The 22,353-nt window shown below is 46.3% G+C and overlaps 1 protein-coding gene across 1 annotated transcript in view; it reads right to left on the bottom strand.

The window, feature by feature from the left end:
• Window positions 1-22,057, bottom strand: part of CUX2 (cut like homeobox 2) — a 219,916-nt gene extending 197,859 nt beyond the window's left edge. Inside the window, exon 1 of the mRNA XM_065417817.1 lies at window positions 21,995-22,057. Coding sequence (XP_065273889.1) covers window positions 21,995-22,057 — 63 coding nt within the window. The remainder of the gene's footprint in view (window positions 1-21,994) is intronic.
• Between the last annotated feature and the right edge of the window lie 296 nt (window positions 22,058-22,353).

Below are 22,353 nucleotides of genomic sequence, written 5' to 3'. Positions count from 1 at the left end.
CTTTATATGAGTAAGATCAGAGCCTGCCCCATTCATTCAATGGGTTTTAAAGAAGTTGAGAGTCAAGACAGGATTCAGCCCTCCTGAATGTGTCTATTGAGTGTGCTAATCCCAAAAATGTTAGGAGTTGGAGATGGAGGAGACATACTAAGTAATCTACTTAATATCATCAACCTCATAAATTCAGAAATCATGAGATTTATTATTTTCAAGCCAGATCTCTTTTAAAATAGTAAGTTTAGGTTCTTTTTATTTGCCTTCTAGTTTTTGAGCCTAAAGAGTTCGTGATTTCAAGCTTTAGAGCAAACGTACATCTTTTAAAATTAAAACTGGGAGTCTCATGTGGATTCCCATAGTGAGGCTTTACGGAAAAAATGCAAAACTTGTGAGACTTGTAATAAAATTGTGAGAGTTGGCAACATTCACCAGGATTGCTCCCTACAGTATAGTGGGTCCAACCTAGTTTGTCTCAAGTAACCAGACTTCCGCCACCTCCCGATGGAAGGTCCTCCCATGCTTTAGCAGCATTGCCACACCCAGTTGTGTTCAGCTCCTTGCTTAGCTGTTTTGTGCAGCTATAAAGCACATACTGCTAAGTGCTGTCCAGTGTGCCATTATGCCAGTTTAATATTGTTACCAGTAAATGTCAATGCCCCATTTCCTCTGTCACTGTCTAATGAAAATATCATACTGATTTGGACACAGCAGTAGAGAATGCTGCAGATTTGCCCCTTGATAAATCAGACATATTGTATAATTTCATTATGCTACACTGCAGATATTGGTAAACAGGCCTTGAAAGAGAAATTCAGCCCAAAAGGCATTTGGAAGGACTGGATACCAGGGGGGGGAAAATCACCCATGTTTTTACAGACATCAAGATTTCTTTTAATACTAGTCACCCAGTAACCTCTTTTCCTCTGTGTAAGCATGCTCTGGTGGGGCTAGATTCTGCCAGGAGAAAATCTGGTGTAATTCAGCTGCAGTTAATGATGCATTATTGAAGCTAATGGAGTTACTCAGGATTCACAAAGGAGTAAGTGAGAGCGGGAACTGGTCTCACAACAGGAATGGCCCTTTTGCAGCGTAATATATGACCTATTTGGTTTAACCACTAGCACTCCAGCAATGTGCATTATCTGTGATGATGTATGTAAACAGCTACTGATTTGTCTCCTCAGCCTACCCGTTATGTAGGAAGCAATCACTCCCTTTGCACTGCCAGGGGAAAAAGAAAAATCTCCCATGATCACCAATTTAAAGAGAAGTAAGATCTTCCCCTTCACTTCCTCCTCAGTACCTAATAATCACACTTGTGTGAAGCTGTTGCCGTACATAACGAAAAGGGAAAGCATCCTTGGAGAGCCCAACAATCAGACAATTTTTAAGATCATGGAGCATTAAACCATTCCCAATAGGGTTTACTAATCAAACAGCCAAATCCTTCATAACCAACCAATCCCTACAGAGCAATTAAATCCTTCCCCTTTAAAACACTTGGCATACTGTCTGGGGACAAAAAGAAAAATTTGCAAAATTCATTTGATAAATTAACCAGGGAAAAGGAAGAAGTGAATCAAGCTTTGTTCTTTTCATTTTTTTTAATTATGGAATTCACAATGCCTGAATAATGTTTAATAAGAACTATGAAAATTCCTAACAGTATTACAACACAACACAAAAGAATTAACCTGGTTACCATGAAAAATTGCATATTTAATTAAGAACAGAGAGTTCAAAACTATCCAGAGATTTCAAAAGTACTGTTGCCTAAGGGCCTAAATTACATGCTTGCAGTGCTGCTAACAGTGCTAGTACGCACAATCATTACCCAAGTGCCCCCATTAAGTGACAATGGGCAGATGACATCAAATTCATTTCAAAAGCAACAGGAATTGAAGCATTCACTTGGGTAGTTTGAGGGAAAGCGACTATCCTGCTGGTACAAATCAGACCCCTTGTTGATAAAAGCAATAATTAAAGAATAATGTTAATTAGCTGCTTTTATTTGGAAGAAAGTACAGTAGCAGGAGACTGTTAAGTACTGGAGTCAGGGCTGCACAGTTCTGTGCAGCCTTCTCCTTGTGGAAAATTAAAAAGAGCAGCAGCCTTCCTCTGGATTTCCACAGGACGATCTGCTAATCAGATATTTGCCTGAGCAATACTCGTAGGCTGGATTACAATATCCGCGCTCAGGAAAAAACAGTGTAAGAGAGAGAAGCAGCAATTTTTGCAACATACTAAGCTTTATACCAGAAAAAACCAAATCCCCTCCTATTCTAACCTACGTGAGGGTCACGAAACTCGCAACGTGGGCCAACTGATGGGGTACAGCATGAAAGCCAGGCTCTTGCAGAAATTAAGAGTCAACTAGGATTACTGTAGTGTAGCCCATTCCCAGCCTGCTGCATGGCACATCCGGCAGCACTTCCGTTCGGATCAAGGGCGGGGAACTAGGGTACTGAGAACTCCACGAACGTGGGGCCCAGGCTAACCATGGTGGTCTACTTACACTGGACGTTTTTAATAGTTTATGCTGTACCAATACAGGCACTGAAGTGCTCACATCAGGCGGATACCATCAGCTCAGGACACATTCCACAGAACAATACAGCGAACAGCACTTCCCATCTCTAAAACACATCACAACACACTAACCTAGTCCCAGGCCAGCCCTGGGAGGTCAGTGGTGGTATTAGTGGTCTCCCCTTTTCACAGGCAGGGAAGCCAAAAGCCTTCAGTGGGAATTACACCAGGGATGAACCTGGCCCCCAGCGACGGGCAGACGAGCCCAAGGCTACGCAGCAGGGAGCGGTAGTACAGCGCAGGCCTTCCCCTCTGGCAGCAATCAGGAAACTTTGCAGGGGGGAAATCAGTGAGAAAGCTCCTTCGAGCAGATCTAGGGGTGGAGCGTCAAGTGTGACGGGCAGCTACCAGAGACATGGACTCCAAGCAGGGACTGGGGACAGCACTTAGTAGGAAGTCCTGAATCTTCCCCTACCCAGCAGCTAGGGGCTGGCCCACCTGGGTGTTGCCTCTGGACCCTGCTGGGGCTTGACGTGGTGCTTTCACATCTACCCCCCCGGTTAGTCGGCCAGCCAGCGAGTGCCTGGCAAACGTAGTCCAAGGCTGGAAACTCAGACTCAGGCTGGGAGAGAATAACGTAATTTCTAGCTCAGCAGCTCATTGCCTAGTGAGCAGTTTGCACGGACACAAACGACGTTCTGCCACTGGCCTGAACCCTGCGTGCCAACACTAGGTGGGGAGGGGAGTTTGTGCACTGAATATGGAGAGCGGAGAGCAGGCATTTCCAAGCCATCTCCCAGGTGGGAGGGAGCTGCATACCCAGCTCCACCCCTTTGTGGGCTCGGGGGGGGGGGGAGGGAAGAGGGGGGCACAGCCCACAGCACATTGCAATACATTGTGTCATCCCCCACAAGTACCAGCCAAGATGCTCCCCGCACCAGCAAGGAACTGGGAAGGGCAACACATAAAGCCTAGAGTTTAGTCCGGAGGATCACAACACCGCAAAGGACCCGCCAGGCAACCCACCCTCACATGTCATTTCCATTCACACCCGAGATCATCGGACAAGAACTTTCCTCTGTCTATGCCTTTTATAGATCGCCGGGATTGTAAAGCCATGTTCACGATCCTTCCCCCGAGTAGGCATATTAATCCTCTCAACAGCACTCCCTTTGGCTTACCTGGCCCATCACACTGCCCTGTCTGTCCCCTGCTCTTCAGCATACCCAGAACAACAGCTGATCCCCAGACCACGTACCTCATGCCACTCCCCCTTTCCCTCCAAATGTCCCAGTTTTGCAAAAGCATCCAGACTTCTCCTTATCCTCCACCAGGTTAATAGCACCATGGAGGCAGCAAGATTTTTCCATGTATCCTTCTGAACCACACACTTACTCAGTCAGCCAAATAATCTGCTAGGTTTGATATTTCCTCCAGTCGCTCAGAGCACCAAGAGTGCAGCATGTGTTCAGAGCAGAGGAGGGAATTTTCCAGCCACTTCTGTCTTCCCAATCTTCTGTTAAAGCATCAGACAATGCAAAGGACACCGCCTGCAAGCGTGGCTCTCTCTGCAGCTCTGTAGTCTCCGATTCTTTCCTCGGCAGTTCTTCGGGAGTCACCTCAGCTCCCTCCTTTCCAATCCACAAGCAGACCCTTCAGACAGCCCAGCTTATGGTATTCTCCGTTTTAAGTGTGTTTGAAACAAACCCTCGTTGGAAACAAAAGACCAGGCCGGACCTCTGGGTCTAGACATCTCTCAAATGAGGGGAGTGGGGGAGGAAAACTATCATGTTTTTATTTGTTAAAAGGTCTCTGCACTTTATTCTATTCTTTGCTCCACAGCAATCCAAACCTAAAGGTGAGGTCCTCAGAATGGATACAGAGGATCGAGGGAAGGCATTGTTCTGACCATAAAGACAGAGGATCGGCCAGACAAGGCAATGAGGCTGCTTTATAAGCATCTCAGAAAGGAGGAAGACTCCATCTGCTCTACAAATGGAAGGAACACAAGACTCTGCTAGACTCAGTGGTACCATCATGCCAACTTCTCAGTTCCAGACTAGACGGTCTATCTAAGGAAGAATCAAAAGACATTTTTCTCTGCCCTCCACATTCTGTAGCTGCCACCACGCAAAAGGGCAAGCGCCAGACAATGTAATCCCAGTACTTAACAGGGACGTGGGATACTCAGGACAGCACAGTCAGTGCGGCAGAGAGGCTTGGAGAGGGTCTATCTAAACAAAGATGACCCCAGAAACTAGGTAAGTGGTATTAGTGGCTGGGAATTCGACACTTTAGTGTCATACTCTGAAGAGGATTGTTCCCTGGGGGGGAGGAGAGCCGCCATCAGGGTAGGTGCAGTCTACAGATCATGAGATCGGTAGAACCACAGTAGCTACCATGACTGTGTAGCCAGGGCCCCCGGAGCCTGAGCAGCTCTTCATGAGCTACCTGCTCATCCCAGCTCTCGGATGAGGGCATCTCCTCTTCGCTAAAAGGACGCGAAGGAGACAAAGCCGCCATGGTCGCTATAAGGAGACACCCAAGGGGTTCCTGAATCTGCAGAGAGTTTAAAGCAGAAGTTCCAGTGGATACAGCGCTCCCTGCTTTGCCAAGGGAATGGGGATAAACTTAGAAATCAAAAAGGGATTGGATATTTATGTGGATAACCGGACTAGCCATCGTTATCATAATTAATAAACATTTTGGGAGGGATATTAAACCTCAGGCCTCAGACAGTCTCTAACTATTAAGGGATCAGGATGAGACCTAATATAGGAGGCAGATTACCCCACATTTGACACCTTCCTCAGAGACAGGACACTGGACTAGAGGGGCTGCCATCTGATCTGGGCTGGTAACTCCTGGTTTCCTATGGCAGTAACTTTCGGCTATCACTAGTAACCCCGCAGCACCATCAGCCTAGAGCGCACTGACACTATTCTACATCTGTACGAGGGCCCGGGGTCTCCGAAAGGGGCAGGAGGGTTTAGATATCAGGTAGAATGTTCCCTAGAGCCTTGGTGAGTTAGGAGCCGTAGGGCCATTGCCTTTCGCAGATAGTTTTCTCCAACTCCACCTGGCAAGGGAGAACCTGAACTCAGAAATCCAAGCTGACTGATGCAGAAGTTACAGTAGCAGAAGTGCACAGGTAAGAACGTTAAAACTTATTTGCAGCATAACTGGATCCATTAGCGCTATTCAAATGAGAACCAAACAAATGACCTCTTTCTACCACCCAACCTAATTCCCACCAGCCGCCATAAACTAAAACTGTACAACCCCAATAAACTCTCCAGGAATCAAAGCACGGCTCATTATCAACTCACCCTGCTGATGTGCTAGACCAGGGGGATAGGCGGACCCCGGGCCAAATCCAGACCACCAGATGCTTTTGAACGGACCCCAAAATCTTTTTATTTACTTATCACTATTGTTTTTTTTATTATTAATTATTTTCTCTGGACCTTGACAAAAAAAATTGACTACCCCTGTGCTAGACTGATTCTAAAACAACTAACACACACCAATCAAACACAGCAAATGAGGAAACGTAACCTTCTGCAACACAAACGGGACTTCTCCCAGAGGCACTGAGCACATGCATCTCTGACAAACTTTATTCAGAGCTGCTGGAGCTCAGCACCACTCCTGGGCAGGCCCTCAGTTGTCTCACTGGTTAGAGAGGAGAGGACTAGAAGTCAGGGCTCCTGGGTTCTGTGCTCGCAAGACCCTGGTCTCACAGCCCAGCCCTCTGGGTTCTTGGGTAGAGCCCTGTGTGGATACAAAATATGTATCCGAATCCTGTCCACAATCCTCAAAAATGGTCCATGGATATCCGCGGCTATAAAGCGGACTTGCAAGGCTCTGCCCTTGGCTGTTGCGCCGCACGGACTCATCCGGTTACCTGGGAATTCACAAACTTGGGTGGGCCAGCTTCAAGGGCTCCTTGACCTGCTTCCTGATTGCCCACCTGGTCTTGACTCTGATTGGCTGATGACCATACATAAACTTCCTGTTTCCTTTCTGACCTTGGCTGAGCAACAAGCCATTGCCCGCTAGTTGCTACTAGGACCCTGCCTTGCCTGACCCAATCTTGCTGCCTCGCAGTACCTTCCCCTTGGATTGGATCTCCTGGGTATTGGAACTCTTGCATCAACTCTGACCACTGATCTGGACTGTCCTTCAATCTGCCGGTCCCCTGGGCAGTACGTATACCCAGTTCTGCTACCGTCCTGCTGTGTGGCAATGGGCAAGACACGTAACATAACTCACCAAGATCCTTTATGCTTCCATCACGCCACCTGTAAAATGAGGGTGGTAATAATTACCGAAAGACCCGAAGAAGAGCTCTGTGTGGCTCGAAAACTTCTCCCTCTCACCAGCAGAAGTTGGTCCAATAAAAGATATTACCTCCCCCACCTTCTTTCTCTACCTCTCTGGAATTAAGTCATGTGCGTGAAGTGCTTAGAGATCCTCGGCTGAAAGCAGCTATCTATGTCCGCATGCTGTATGATTATCAATAAAGAATAAACGCACCGTGCATCCAGGTTAGGCAACAAGATGTCACTTAGCCAGCGCTGCCGCTCTCCCCAGATCTCCCAGATGAGTGGCTCTGCCTATGCTGCACGTTACAATACTCAGTGCCAGGAATCAGGTAATATTTTATTGTTATCCTGACGGAAGAAAACAAAGAAAGCCTGAGGTCCTAACTTCAGCGTAAAACTGCAAGAGCGTTACCCACAGGCAAGCGGGCCCCACTCAGAGCAGCTGACGCACGGCACAGCTCCCACTAGAGTAATATTTACACCGGATTCAAACTGGCTATTTACTTTTTTAGAAATCTGTGTTGCAGAACCAGCTCGCACGCACACGCAGACCAATTAATATTCAAACAGCCCCACGTTAGCTGAGAGTCACTTAAACTGCAGCGAAATAAATACTCGGGGGTCCTGGTTCAGCTTCTGGGAAAACGTTACACCAAACTAGTCAAAAAAATAATTACACGGTGAGGCGACATTCAAAAGCACTGAGACCATTTTGGAAATATAGATAGATATATATATACACACACACAGGTGTGTGTGCGCGCGCGCACAATCTGGCATCTAAACTTAAAACAAATGACCTCTTCTTGTTGTGCAACACACACAGCCAGCAGAAAAGCGCCAGCCGATGGAATTCTGCAAAAAGGCTCTTTGTTGCCACTGCCAAAATAAATAATATTAATGCTCAGATAAAGCAACAGCAATCCTTAGATTACACACAATCCTTTCAACTGGCTTCTTTTCTCTTATATTATCATATGCAGCTGCTATGAAATGTACCTGGATGAGTACAAAACTGATTTAATCATTAGCCCCTCCCTCTAACCAAACAGCCAGAGCAATTCCTGAACTGCCATAGGAATCTGCCATTCAGTCTTCCTGGGATAACAGAGGTGAAATTCACATGGGACAGAAAATCCCAAGAGGGGTGTGAAGGTATGTATGCGCACACATAGAGTCTACATGTATGTCCCACCGTCCTCTCCTGGATGGAATCAGAAATACTCATCCATGTGTCATAGATCCTATACCACTAACAGTTTACAGAGAGACTCATTTAGTTTAAGAAGCAGGGGCCTGTTCTTTTGGACCAGGAGACTCCAAGTTCTGGTCCTGTGGATGCACAAAGTCCCACTAGACATGGATTGTAGCCCAAGGACAACTGTGTATTCCCCCAGTGGGCATTGCTTTGTTACAATACTTGGCGCTTGCATCCTTGAAGTGCTGTATAAACATTGTGCCCAATCTTGCATCCTTACTCACCCAGAATGGCCACTGGACGCAGAGTGTTTTGGGTGGGCGAGGGACATGGGATTGGGCCCAGTAACTCTGAATGCAATGGGCCCCAAATACAGTACAACAGCTTTATAACGGAAGGCAACTTGCAAAGCTGGGCAGTGGAACACGGTATCATGAATACCAGGAAGGGGAACAAGTAGTAGCAAGTTCTACTCAGATTTCAGTCTGTTCGCTCTCTTTCACCATAGCAATACCCACAAGAATTATGGGTTGTTACTGCAGACTATTCCTTGAACACAGGCCGGGGCTGCGGACACAAGGATCACTTCCAGCACTTGTATACAACTAGTCAGGATAAAAGGGCTGCACTCTCTGCAAGTCCCTGGTAATTAACAAGCACTGCAGTACATAATGAACACTTCAGCTTTCTAGTCTAGCTAAACCTTTGGTTAGATTCCTCTGATAACCCCCAGCCCTCTGACGGCTGACATCTTTCTGGCTTCAGGGGCCAAATTTTCACAGTACAGTATACTAGCGCTCTGTGCAAAGGTGCCTGCACAAACCATTTACACATGCGATTACTGAAAATGCACATGTAAGTCAGGCATCTGTGTGCACCAGTGGCAATTTACTATGGAACCTCAGAAGGCAGGTACATGCAAACACCTGACCTGAGCACACAGATTATGTGCTAAATTGCACATGTATTTTGATGTTCTGAATCTGCCTTTAGGGGGCCATTTTCTACGTGGGACATTGGAAATCAGAACAGGCTGCACTGAACACACTCCCTGCTATGGGAGACAGCGTCCCCCATTTTTCATGCATTCTGAGAGTACTTGTTTAGTGTGCACAATCTCCATCAAAACTAGAAGGAGACTGCACTGGCCATTCCTGAGAACACAGAGCGAAGAATCACCAAAGCCAGCGTCCAAGTGAGATGTTGAACAAGCTTTACCCCCGCTCTGAATCCTGCAAACGCGATTTCTACTCAGACTGCCGTTCCCCCAAATCATCCCGACAACCGACTCACCGGTAACAGCTCTGCCACCGACTCCTCTGGTCAGAAAGCTTTGCGCAGAGCCGTGTCAATCGGGTTAATACACACAATGCTGACAGAGGTGTTCACTAGGGGCGAATCCCTTGCACAAACACCCACCCCATGCCCAGTCCAGAGGAGCCTATGCAAGGCCCTGGCCCACACTAACACCCCACTTAAACCCTGCTCTGGGGATTTACATGTGGCTCAAGTGGTGCCCGCCTGTCTGCCCGGGGAGAAATGTCACCCATGTGACTCCAGATGAAGTCAATGAGCCAGATTCTGCCCTCGGTTACCTCCATTCAACCCCAATGACTGTCACGGAGAGCAGGATGTGTCCCAATGGCAGCTTACCTCTCTGGGGAAACGTGTACAAGGAGCGTCAGCTCCTCTGAAGCCTGGCCTTTCTACTGCTGCTCAGAAACACACCAACCTCCCCAGCCTTGGGATTTTAAAGGGTCTGATTCTGCCCCTGCTGAAATCAGTGGGAGTTTTATCACTGCAAGACACCTTGCTCTCTCTTAAACCTCAGCAAAATGTTTGGATTGGAAACAGAAAGAAATAAGGGCCAAATATGTGAGCACAGGACTGGGTGCCAGGAGTCCTGGGTTCTAATCCCGGAACGAACACCAACCATCTCTGTGGCCTTTGGAAAGTCACTCAGCATTTCAGCCTCAGCTTCCCCATCTGCAAAACAGATATAATGCTATAGGGCTAATGGGAAGATTAATTAATTAGCTAAGGCTTGTAATATGCTTTGAAGATGAAAAGAGCTATATATTGTTTGTCTTAGGAATCTTCCCCCACCCAAAAAATAGCATATCAGAACAGAGCAACACTCCCACATGAAACCTACTAAATAAAACAAGATCTTTCCTGCTTTTCACTCACTCTGTAACAAACAAAAATGTGTCTAAAGCAGCATAAAAAGGGGTAATCACCAAAAAATGTGGTAATAAAAAATCAGAAAGAGATGCTCATGTAATATACACAGGAAAGTGTTACGAAAAGGGGAAAACTTTTTAATAAAGTCTACAAGTATATATTCTTCCTCCATCAACCTCAAGATTTATTGACCCAAGAAGCCATATTGACTGAATAAATCTTGATAATGACCTCAGCAGAAGTCAATACCTGCTTATTATCTCCCAAGTTGGGGAATTACATCTTTCTATAATAGGTGCCAGAAGGTACCAAATGTTCTGAGAATATTCATAGAGCCTTTTTGGATGGAATGAATGTCCTCGAGGTTCATTTTCCAATTTGAGAGGGACTCTTCCTATGCTCTACATAAAGAAACCATGCTGCGGATCCATTTTCTATCTCAAGGTACAAGAGAAAAAAAAAAAATCTGTATTTGCACATACTGTAGCTTTCGAACCCTAAATTAATTTAAACCAGATCTCTGCTCTAGGAGCAGGATTCTTCAGGTCCTGAACCCCTCAGTCCGTCCCTGCAAACGTGCCTGCGTTTTCATTCTTAACGTTGCATCAGTTATTCTTGTGAACATTCACTGAAATCCAGGCAGGAGACTACCCACAACAGGAGGCACATGGAAAGCTAGTCATCATTTTTATTTTTAAGGGACAGAAATAGGAGGGGGTTGCTACTGATCTAATAATTCGATCTCACCCCTCATTCTCTCTCCCTGTCTGCTGAACAACATAAGAAACACCCTGGGTATGTCTACACTGAAGTTAAAGACTCACAGCTAGCCTGTGTCAGATGACTGAGGCTTGAGCTGTGGGGCTGTAAAATTGTGGTGTAGATGTTCAGGCTCAAGTCAGCTGACATGGGCCAGCCATGGGGGTTTAACGGCAGTGTAGACATACTCGAAATGCAGAGTAACTGACTTGCTGAACCAAAGCCACCCCCAGAAGAGGACACGGAGCACTAAACTTCTTCTGTGAAAATTCCTCCAGCCCTCCGTAGATAGCACCAAGTGAAGTCTCTGGTGGAAGAAACTGATGAAGTGGGTTTTAGCCCATGAAAGCTTATGCCCAAATAAATGTGTTAGTCTCTAAGGTGCCACAAGGACTCCTCGTTGTTTTTGCTGGTACAGATGTGTGTCACTGCCTGCTTGCTAAAGAGAGTCAACACCGTATCAAATCTACAGTTTTATCTCTGCAGTCTTGCCTATGGAAGAGACACTGAGCAAAGCTAATCTGAATGTTAGGTTTTGTTTAAAAACCCAATATTTACAATAACCAAACCCAATGAAAATGTCGTCAAGGATGTTTTTTATTTAATTCCAATTAAAACTTTTTTTTCCAATTCCTCGTCATTGTTTGTAGTGCAACTAGCACAGTATGATGCGAGGCATAAGCACCTGAAAGACTAAAAACTGATGTGCCAAACTGACTAGTGTATTTTCCACTAGCCACGCAGAGAAAAATTCAAAAAACCTATTTGATTTTTAAAATCCACAGAGACAAGCTAGGAATTTTGATTTCTTAAATTATGATTTTGAGCCTGACAGTTAACTACGTTCAGTGGAGAAAACATTAGATCAGGGATCAGAATGCACAACAATTCTTTCTGCATTTTTAGCTGAAGCCTCTGCAGACTATAAGAAAAAAATAAATGGAGAGTAGCTACTGTGCCAACATATGGAGGGAGACTAATAGCTAGTTGTGAGAGCTCCATAGAGGTTATCTGGTTAAGCACGTGCCTCCTGAAGGGAACTCAGTTTGAAGTGTACTGTCTGTTAAATCTGTTCATAACTACTCATTCAGATCACCAAACAATTAACATTCCACTCCACATGCGACTGAAGAACTCCAGAGCCCTCTTCCAAATCCACCTTCTCCAGGTGCAAACGGATGCTTGACTTCCTGCCTCGTTCAACACAACTTTCCTAGCGCTCTGGCAGTTACAAGGAGTTTGACGCAAACACAGCAGCACTAGTGGCAGCTTGGCTCTATCACGGGCCTCTGTTCTTGCTTAGAGATCCCAACTCCAGTGCAGTGCTATGCGCGTGAGCCCTTCCATTGCTCACTCTTTGCTGGCTGACGTTAAGGTCAGGAAAAACCAGCCTCCATGTGTGGTTGGCTGTCCCACGCCACGGAAGTCCTGAGGTGCTGCACCTATGCTGGGCCTGGCGGTGGCGAGATGACCTGCTTGGTCTCAAGCGAAGGGCTCCTTCAGCGATTTACCCAACAGCAAGAATGCGAGAGAGGCCAGATGCTGTTCTCAGTTACAATGGCGTTACCCCAGATTGACAGGGCTGGCGCAGAGCAATCTCTCCAGGGTTACACCAGTGCCGCTGAGATCAGGGAACAGCCCAGGGACATCTAACAAAAACAGCCGACTCCAGGCAAATTCTCCTCTTGCTCCTCTGAGCCGCGTGGGGCGAACGGAGCAGCAGTAGCTGAGGAGCGTTCCTGAGTCATTCTGCCTATGCCAGGCCAGGATAATCCTGGGGGTCTGGTGCTCCACAGCTCTCCTGATTGCTGCTCCACAAACGAGCAGCACGCACCATCCTCCGCCTCCAGCCCCAGACAGCAGCTGGGCAGGGCAGAGCGTCAGCTGACCGTGCTCCTCAGGACTGCGGGGTTCCACCAGATATGAGAGCTGGGCCTGAGCGCTCAGGAGAATGCTAAGGCTTCCCCCCTCTCCCCATCTAGCAGAATGCTTAATTAAGCACATGCTTAGTGTTAAGCACGTGAGTAGCCCCACTCAGGTCAATGGGAACAGTACGCGTGTTTTAAAGTTACGCTGGTACTTCATCATTGTGGTAGATCGGAGCCAGATGTTGCAGTGAGTGCTCTCGAAGAGGAGGGTCTCCTGGCACTGTCACCCCCACGCTAATGCCCTATATTAGCCTCTCCACACATCCCCACTCTTTTCATTGCAGCTGCCACTGAGGGGTGCCATTTATGGACAATACGCTGTGGTGGCCAATCTGAATGCTCTGCTATCAATCTGAAATGCGCATCTGCAGACACCAGCTCACTAGATAATAGGCCAGGAAATAGCTAAGAATCACAACGTCAATAACATCCACTGTCGGCCCATGGGAATCGGATTATATTTTCGTTTATGTCCCCTATCTGCCTCTTGGTCACATTTTTCGCAAGGCCGTAGAGAGAATCCACTAAACTGGATCGGGAGGCCACCCAATTCATCTCTAATGGGCTGCAGCATGCACACAATTAATTAATGGATTTATTAATTAGGGAAGAAGTCACTCTTCAGGCTGCAATTGGGGTCACCAGTTTCTAAAGTGAGAGCTGCTGAGCTAAAGATAAACTCTAATTTTCTGCAGCTCTGCCAGCCTTGTCTGCCAGAGTCTCAATTATTCAACCACAAAACACATTACACTTTGCATTGCCGGAGAAAGTCAGGCTCTGAAAGTTACCAAAGAAATTCAGAATGAAGAGGAAGAAATTGGGACGGTCAGTCCATCCAATTCCCACCACCACCCCCATTCTTTTTTCTCTTAACTGAAAATAAGGATCCCTAGACCTGCTGCCACAATAGCAAAACTCCCATGGACTTCAATGGCAGGAGGATCAAGCCAATAATTACGGGTACCAGAATTGTTATTCTTAAACATTTGCATTTAGGGCCATAGGTGTGCATGGTTCTGCACACAGCGATAACGAGCAGACCTTGCCCTGAGGAACTTACAAATCCTGGACCAGACTCTTCACTCAGATCTGCCCAGACGGACCCCGACACACCCAGAAACACAGCTGCTGAATCAGAGCCTAAATAAGGAACAACAAGGCAATGCAGGGAAAAAGGACGCTGGGCACGAGCTGAGGGAGGCAAGTTATAAAGAAGAAGGTATCAGGCTTGTGTCTCCCATTTGTTAAAACTCAGTTTCAATCAGATTTCCTCAGCCTGGCGGGACAGGGCCAGCCATTTCTGACAGGGTGACTTTCTTTTTTTAAAATCAAACCATCAGCTTCAATCGCATGTTCTGTCTGCTCAGATGCGAGAGGAGATGCAGGAGCCACCAGCAAGCATGCCACACGTTACCTACAGCATTAGCTCTGGATCCTGCAAACACTGATGCTGGTGAGCAGCTTTACTCAGAAGAGTAACCCATGGATCTCAACTTGGCTGCTCCCGGGTGGGAAGTTCCTTGGAGGTGTAAGTGTTTGCACAATCAAGGCCTAGAAGATAAACTACGGTACAGTCAAGAAAGAACGAAGTGCCTCCCTGTTACCCCGTACTGCCCTGACCTGAGTGTTGTATCTAGCTCCTGTCTCTCATCTTACCCTTAGCCTGCGAGCTCTCTGGAGCAGGGACCACTGTTTGATGTGTGTGTGTATCCCTGACTGGGGTAATACAAAGGACAGCCATCAGCCTGCCATGCATTCCACCTAAACAATACACTGTACTTTAATAGGAGTTTAATGACTTCAAGTCAGCAAGAGAAGGCTACTAAAATTCATAACTCTCCATATCGCTCCATAATCTACCCTCTTCTACATGACAGCATCCAAGGAAGTCACACTCTGTTCCTTGAACACAGCTGGGGAAATGAACTTTTTCAATGTTATAAAGGATCCATTTTTTTGGAAACTAAAATATTTTCACCCATTTTATTTCCCCTTCCCCTTTTAAACTTAAACACACACACACACACACACACACACATTAAACTGTTATTTACAAACCTGGCACTCACTGCTGGCCTCTCAGTGCTGAACAGCAATGAAAATCATACGGGATAGACGCACATTGCCTTCAATACGCAATCAGAGTAGAAGAGCGCACCATGAAACCACCCGATGCCCTGGACTCCCCTGGCTACAGCAGCAATAGTGTGTAAACACCCAACTAGAAAGATGGCCTGACACCATGTCCTGAAGGTCACCAAAGCCAGACCAGACCAGGCAGGGCCTGCTTGACACACCCAGTACCATTGCACCTTGGTATCACAAGGGTCCCAGATCAGAATACAGCATTATATTATATATGTGTGTGTCCTGGCTACAACTAGACACAAGGAGGCAAATTAAGGATGGATGCCCAGCCCCAGCCTTAGCTGAACATCCCAGCTTCTGTGGTTTGAAGCCAGCTTGTAACATTCAAGTAATGGTTTATTTAGAGAAAACAGTGGTTCAAATTCATCCCTGGTGTTATTCCACCAAAGCCATGGAATTACACCCAGGATGAATCTAGCCCGTTAACGTTAACTGCTCCCTTAATTATCCTTGTGCAATCTTTAACCCAGATTTCTCAGTGGTATTATGGTCTATCAGCTTTGGGAGCCATTATGGTCTATCAGATCAATGAGAGCGTAGTTTGGAGCCATAGCAGTTCCAAAGGAGATGTAATCATCACAGTGGGTGCTGTTGGCACCACACACCATGACAGTCTCCCAAGGGGCGGCCCCCGGGTGGCGTCACACAAGGAAATCCTGCGCTTTGCAGATCATTAACCCAAGACACGGTCAGAGATCATTTGGTGCTGTTGTAGTTAATTGTGTAAATGGCAGCCAGACCGGCCCAGCTCCAGAGGAGCAGGTAAGGAAAGTTGGGTCATAATGCACAGAGACTCACACTGCGCAGAGCCAGGCCCCATGGAGGCTACGCTGAAACCTTGATGGAAATAGCTGATGGAAGCAGTTACTGGGCACGTGCAGAAACAGAAATGCCCTTTGCAAATGACTCTCCTGTGGGGAGAGGGGGAGAAATGTAGCAACTTTACAAGCTAACTGGATTGTTTTCAATTTTCCATCTGGAGACCCTGCCTCTCCTTCACCCCCAAAAGGATGAGTGAATGATGCTGGCTTGACAATCCTGAAGACTCACGATCCTTTTCTGTCTGACTTCAATGGGTCAGGATAGAACCCTTCATTCCCCAGGACCCTGGCAGGATGAGTAGCGGTAGTGCCAGCTTCCCTTATCCTGTCTATCCTGACCCAGAAGAATCACCTCTAGGGATATGATGATAATTCAGACTCCGGAACCCATTGAATCCTTGGCCTCACTGAGGTGGCCAATCAGTAGGCTTGGAAGGATTATTTTTATCAGTAAAAGTCAATAAACGTTGATTTCACCGTACACACGCAAACTGGTGAAAAAAATATTTCCGCAGATGTTAATCAAAATGCACAGACAGGCAAAGTAAGAAAAATGCTGCTTGATAACTTGCCGGAGTTTGATCTAAGACTCCGATTTTGACATGTGATGTTGACAGCTTGTGTTTTAATGGTTATAAAGCTTTAACTTTTGAATCTCAACATCCACTGTCACTAAATAATTATGGCCTGACTCGCTTACAATTTCCCACAACTGTGAACATTTAAATCGATAATAGAAAAAAATGCTTAGAAATAAACTTCGATATTACCTGTCGAAATTGTTAAAAAAAAAACATTAAAATCTAATTCTGCCAAGCCTCCCGATAAGGGTGTTAGCTGTGATCACATTAGAAACTAACTCCTTGCAATCCCCTTGTTTCAAAAAACATGAAGCTTTTTTTTGAGTTACTGAAGCTTCAACACATCTCAAACAATATACATTAGATTCACAGCCCCATCTCAAAAGGAGTCAAAGAGTTCCAAGGCTGAGCTCATGAACACTGTGGGCCAGATCCTCAGCTGGTGTTAAGTCAGCATAGCTCCATTAACGTCAGTGGAGCTCTATGAATTTACAGCCGCTGAGGATCCAACCTCGCGTGTCACCCATAACCAGACCTTCATTAGTCTAGAGCTCGGAAACTCTGGAAAATAAGTGAAATGAATAATGGAAACTGGGAGACAAAGGTAGTGGTGGTAACAGTCCTCTGACAATACTCTCCTTCTGTTTCCTAATACATTTGTCCACCACAAAGCTGAGTGCCTCAGAGACTGTTCTGAGTGGATGGGAAGTTTAACCTGAACTGTACTCTCAATATAAAAGAACCGGTTGGCAGATCTCAGTCCGGTTCCTAGTGAATGAGTGACCACATTTACCAAAACCACCATTCCACAAGCAGCATTGCAAGAGCAAATCACAGACTGACTGGGCCCATGAAGACCAAATACCCTTCTGGCCCCAACAGCTGGACCATTGAGAACAGGGTTAAGACACATGGGCAGGGCAGCATGTCCTATGTTGTATCTCTTCCATAGAGAACTCAAGAACCTGAATTTCCAGGGCTGTTGAACTGGTGCCTTCTACCTTGTCCAAGGTCATGAAAAAACCTGGACACTTTTTTTTTTTTCCTTCCAAGTGACAGTTTGATCAAGATCCTAAATACAAGAAGACGACAGTGCTACAAACCCACACATCAAAGGAGACATTTTTATGCTGCTGCAATGGAATTTTATTTTGAATCTTTTAAAGGAAGCACGTCCTGCACAGCTCTATTCTTTTCATCATACCTAAGAGGGTATTAATATAATAATGGCATGACTGTCTAACCAACCAGCACTGCTTGGGCCAACAGCTTCCCCCAACAAATCCTTAAGGAATCAGATATGGTCCCAAGTTTGATCACAAAAACAACTGCAAACAGAAACAGCTAGTGTTAAGCTCCATCATTCAGACAGCATCTACAGAGGTCAATGGAGTTAGGGATAAATCCATCCCTGGTTTAACTCCATTGAAGTCAATATAGACATAGCTGGGATGAATTTGGCCCTGTCTATTGCTTTTAATATGCATGTACCTGTGAGTCTGAAACACAGCAGGAATTGATTCATGCTATGGCTTAGGGCTATTGGCAAAGCAATCAGTTATGCCGTACTTTTTAAGAAGCTGATCATGAAGTAGTAAGTTGGATGATCCGATAACTTCTCAATCTCACTGTAAATTTGGAATGTCCTAATGATATGCAGAGCCCAGAGCATTTGGCGAGGTTAAGTCCTCCCAAGAAGAGCTCCGGAGGTGGCATTTGCAAGGCCCTGGGCATACCCACTGAGGCAATAACTAGGTTATTCCACCCACGACTGCTCCACAGTACTGCAGTGAAGTTTATTAGGCCAAGTTTCAGAAGTTAAGCTTCAGCCAACAGGACTGATAGCTTATTTACCACTGTCATCTATATAAAGAAGAATTTTGACACATTGTTAAATGATAGCACATTTAGATAAGTCAAGCTGTCATATCATTTAATGGATGTCTAAACTCCCTCTGTAGCTGATATGTAAAATTTATGCACTTCAGAATATCATAAGGTTATAATATTTTAATCACATCCACATTTTTTCTAAACTTTGAACAGTGAAAACATTCCATCAAGCACAACGCATTCAGAAGATTCTTGGCACTCGGTGAATGGCAAAACAGTCTGAACTAACTAGATGCCTCACATTATCTTACCACTTAAGTTTCTGTGGAACGCTCCACAATGCCGACAGCCTCAAGCCCTGGTTCGCACAGACACGCAAAAATGCCTGCCTTCCTGAAACTAAATGCACAATATTTGATTTGATGAACTCTCTCACACAGTGTAACCAGGGCAATAGTAGGTATATATCCCCCAGTTTGGAGCGGTCTTTAATATCCAAAATCAGTAGTCCACAATGCTTCCTACTTCTGCCTTTTTAAATGTAGAATGGGCTGCATCTAGGATGCAGACAGCATATAATCCATACACTGGTATACCGAACATAATAAAACAGAGCAAATTAAAACAAGAAAAATCATAAAGGTATGAATCCTGTTATGACTATTATACACAAGAAAGCCGTAAAAAAATACAGCATTAGTAATGTACACTATAAAACAATCTCATAACCAAATGAAATATGCCTGGCATTATCTTTGATAGAATTTTATCTTTTCTCATTTCCGAGCCTACTTGCTGTAAAAAGGCTCAATGCCATTTTGATCAAAGTGCTATAGAGTATCCCATTTTCTGCATGTTTTACATATGCCCACCATTTGTCAAGGTTGTCCAAACTTTGCCATTCCATGGGCATTCCAGGCAAACAGGCCTGTGTGTACAAATTTAAAAAATGCATTTGGGGGAATAATAAATGGATTGTTTCAATTTTATTTAATAGAGGGCATTAGGCCAAGCTGGCACAAGGTCACCTTTCCCACCACCATCTGGGGGGAGGTGCCAGAAGTGCTGCCTGGACAGAAGACAGCAAGAACTCTCTCTACAGTTCAGCACCCAGACCCAGCTACCCATTCATTCAGAACATCTGGCATTAACGTGCCATCGCGGGTAAAATGAGGGTCCGGCTGTAGAATCTTGCCTGTATGCTCGGGGTTCTGCTGATCGCCATATTTGGGGTCGGGAAGGAATTTTCCTCCAGGGTAGATTGGCAGAGGCCCTGGAGGTTTTTCGCCTTCCTCCGCAGCATAGGGCAGGGGTCGAAGGCTGGAAGATTCTGTTGTGGGTGGGTCAGCTTTTGTGGCCTGCGTCATGCGGGAGGTCAGACTAGATGACCATATTGGTCCCTTCTGACCTTAAAGTCTATGAGTCTATAATTAAAGCTGTATACCTCTTTCCAAGGAAGCACAATTAAACTGAAGAGTCAAACTAGATCTTCCCAAATCCGCCCCCGCCCCAGCTCACAAGAGTTTCTTTTTTCTTTCACACCAAGAACTAGTTGTAAATATTTTTTTAAATACAGGTTTGTGCAAAAGTCATCAGCAGAATGTATTAAGGAATCCTTTGTATCCCATGTGCTTAGGATGCTAATCCCCTTCAAACCAAAAGGCCATAAATGAACAGTCATGGAAAGCTGACTGGCTGTAGTACCTGTATTACTTTGAGGGTTGGGTATCACAGATGTACTAAGTAATCTGCTTAAAAGCCAAAATGTATTAAATGCTGGAACTGTTGATACATTATTGAAGTGCCATAAATCGTATTTAAATTTGTTTACTCCCCTATGAAACATGCCGCATTTTAAAGTCTGTAATATCCTACAGGGATAAACCTATTTAATATCCATGTAAATGAGCATCTCTCCTTTTTTAGGAGTTCCAATTTAGACTTCATCTCATTATGTGCCACATACAGAAAGCTATATAATGACAAAATGTAAACATCTATTTTTTCAGGTCAACTGTCCTCTTGTAAATGTTAAAGGGCTTATCGTTAATTTCACAGACCAGTGGCACTACAGCTGTATACAGTATTCTGTGACCTAAACAGAACCACAAAGGATCTCTTTCCTAATGCAAGGTAAGTGTATCCATCACAAGTCTAAAACACTGACAATCAGATCTATATGCACCTTGAGTAAGGTTAGAAGATTGAATATTAGTTGGCTAATGAAAATTTTGTTAACTGACATTCAGGGATGAATGAACCCAAATACCACTGCTGTAAATCTGCACACTAAATTCTCAAGACCTGAATAACAATAGGACCACAGAAGGGCTTCAGCCAGCCCTGAGCAGATTTGATTCTCCTTCTGCTTTCTCCCATATCTGTTTGCCATGCTCTTGTCATTCCTTATGTTACAGAACATCAATCATAAATAAAGAGTCTATGCCCTTAGAGTGCCCAGGTCTGATTCACAAACATTAGCAGGGAATACAATTACAATTGCCTTAACACCAAATACAATACAGCCAACCTAGAACAGGGGGAGGGGGAACCAGCCTTTTATTTTTAAGACATTTCTTTTTTTGTTGCTGCAGCGTTTTAAAAGGCAGAAAATACAGGTAACAGACAGTTTGGTTTGTTTCTTTGCTACATGCTCATGGTCAGTAAACCTCTGAAAAAATGCAAGTCACTTGCAGCTTATGTTTTAAAAGCACCTTGCCTCGCTTTTGCATTCATTTGATGTGAACGCCCGTTGTTGGGGCTCAGGGATGGTACCACTTGCCTGAATGTAAGAAACTTAACAAGATTTGCATATAGGGGGAAAGCAGCCCTTTTATCTTCAGCCTGATTATCTTTTATCTTAGCTAATGTCATGGCAAACAAGTCAAGATACGATAATAGGTCTGTTATCTGCATCATTTCCCCTCAACTTCTGCCTGCTGTGATTGCGACTTCAAAGCTTTAAACATTTATGGAGTATTCAGTGCAGCAGCCAAGACAAAACAGTTGCTTCCTAAGCAATGTATGAAGTTAATCCCTAAAACGCACCCCTGAAAACAGTATAGATAATACATACAACCCCCTGGATAGACCTGATCTAGGGCCACCCCCGGACAGCCAAGCCGAGCTCTCCCTTCTCCCCAGCGCTTAGGGAGAGGAGAAAATGGAAATCACCCCCCATTGAAAAGTTGAACATCTGCATTTGCTGAATTCACCTGCCTGGCAATTAGCTCAGATCCGAGGCAATTCAAGTCCTAACGCAGCAGGGGAAAACTTCCAGCCCGGCACCGGGAGGCGAAGCCCGCTACGGCGGGGCTGGGGAGAGAGCGGGGCAGAAAGTCCGGGAAGGCAGGTGCCCCGTTTCCACACCCCCCGCCCGGCAGCCGGCCCCGGCCCGTTCTGCTCCCCTCGGCCCGGGCCAGGGGGGACAGTCCGCGCCGGGCCGTGCCCCGGGCAGCCCGGAGAAGTTGCGAGGCGGGCGGGCGGCAAGTGGCCGGGCCGGCGGAGCGCGCCCCGAACAAAGAGCAGCGGCGGGGGATCAATTCCCGATACCGATCGATGCGGGCAGCCCCCGCGGCGGCGCCCCGAAACGCCCGGGCCCCCCGGGGAAGGGGGAGGACGGGGGGGCTCTCCCGGACGCGCCCCGCGGCTCCCCCGCGCCGCGCAGCCCGGCGCTCCGGCCACTCACCTGCAGCCGGCGCAGATCCAATTGCTTCCAATATTGAAACATCGATCCCACATCGGCGGCCATCTTGGGGGATATCGGAGAGCGGCAGGGAGAGTTTTTTTTTTTTTTTTTTTTTGCTCCCGCCGTGGCTGGACTCAATATCCGGGCTGGACTCTCCCCCCGCCCCGGCCGAGACCCCCCGCCTCCCCGGCCGCCCCCCGCTTCCCCAGCGCGCCCGCCTCCTCCTCCGCACCGCTGCCTCAGCCGCCGGGGCTGCCCTGCGAACCCCCCTCCCTCCGCCGCTGCCGCTGCCCGCGAACAAGAGACGGGAGCGAGGAGCCGAGCGGAGCGCGGCGGGGACGGGGACTGGGGGCGGCGGC

This window comes from Emys orbicularis, chromosome 16, assembly GCF_028017835.1.
Source record: "Emys orbicularis isolate rEmyOrb1 chromosome 16, rEmyOrb1.hap1, whole genome shotgun sequence".
NCBI lineage: Eukaryota > Metazoa > Chordata > Testudines > Emydidae > Emys > Emys orbicularis.
Note: the sequence above shows the minus strand (reverse complement) of the source record. Positions and strands in the feature narration are given on the sequence as shown.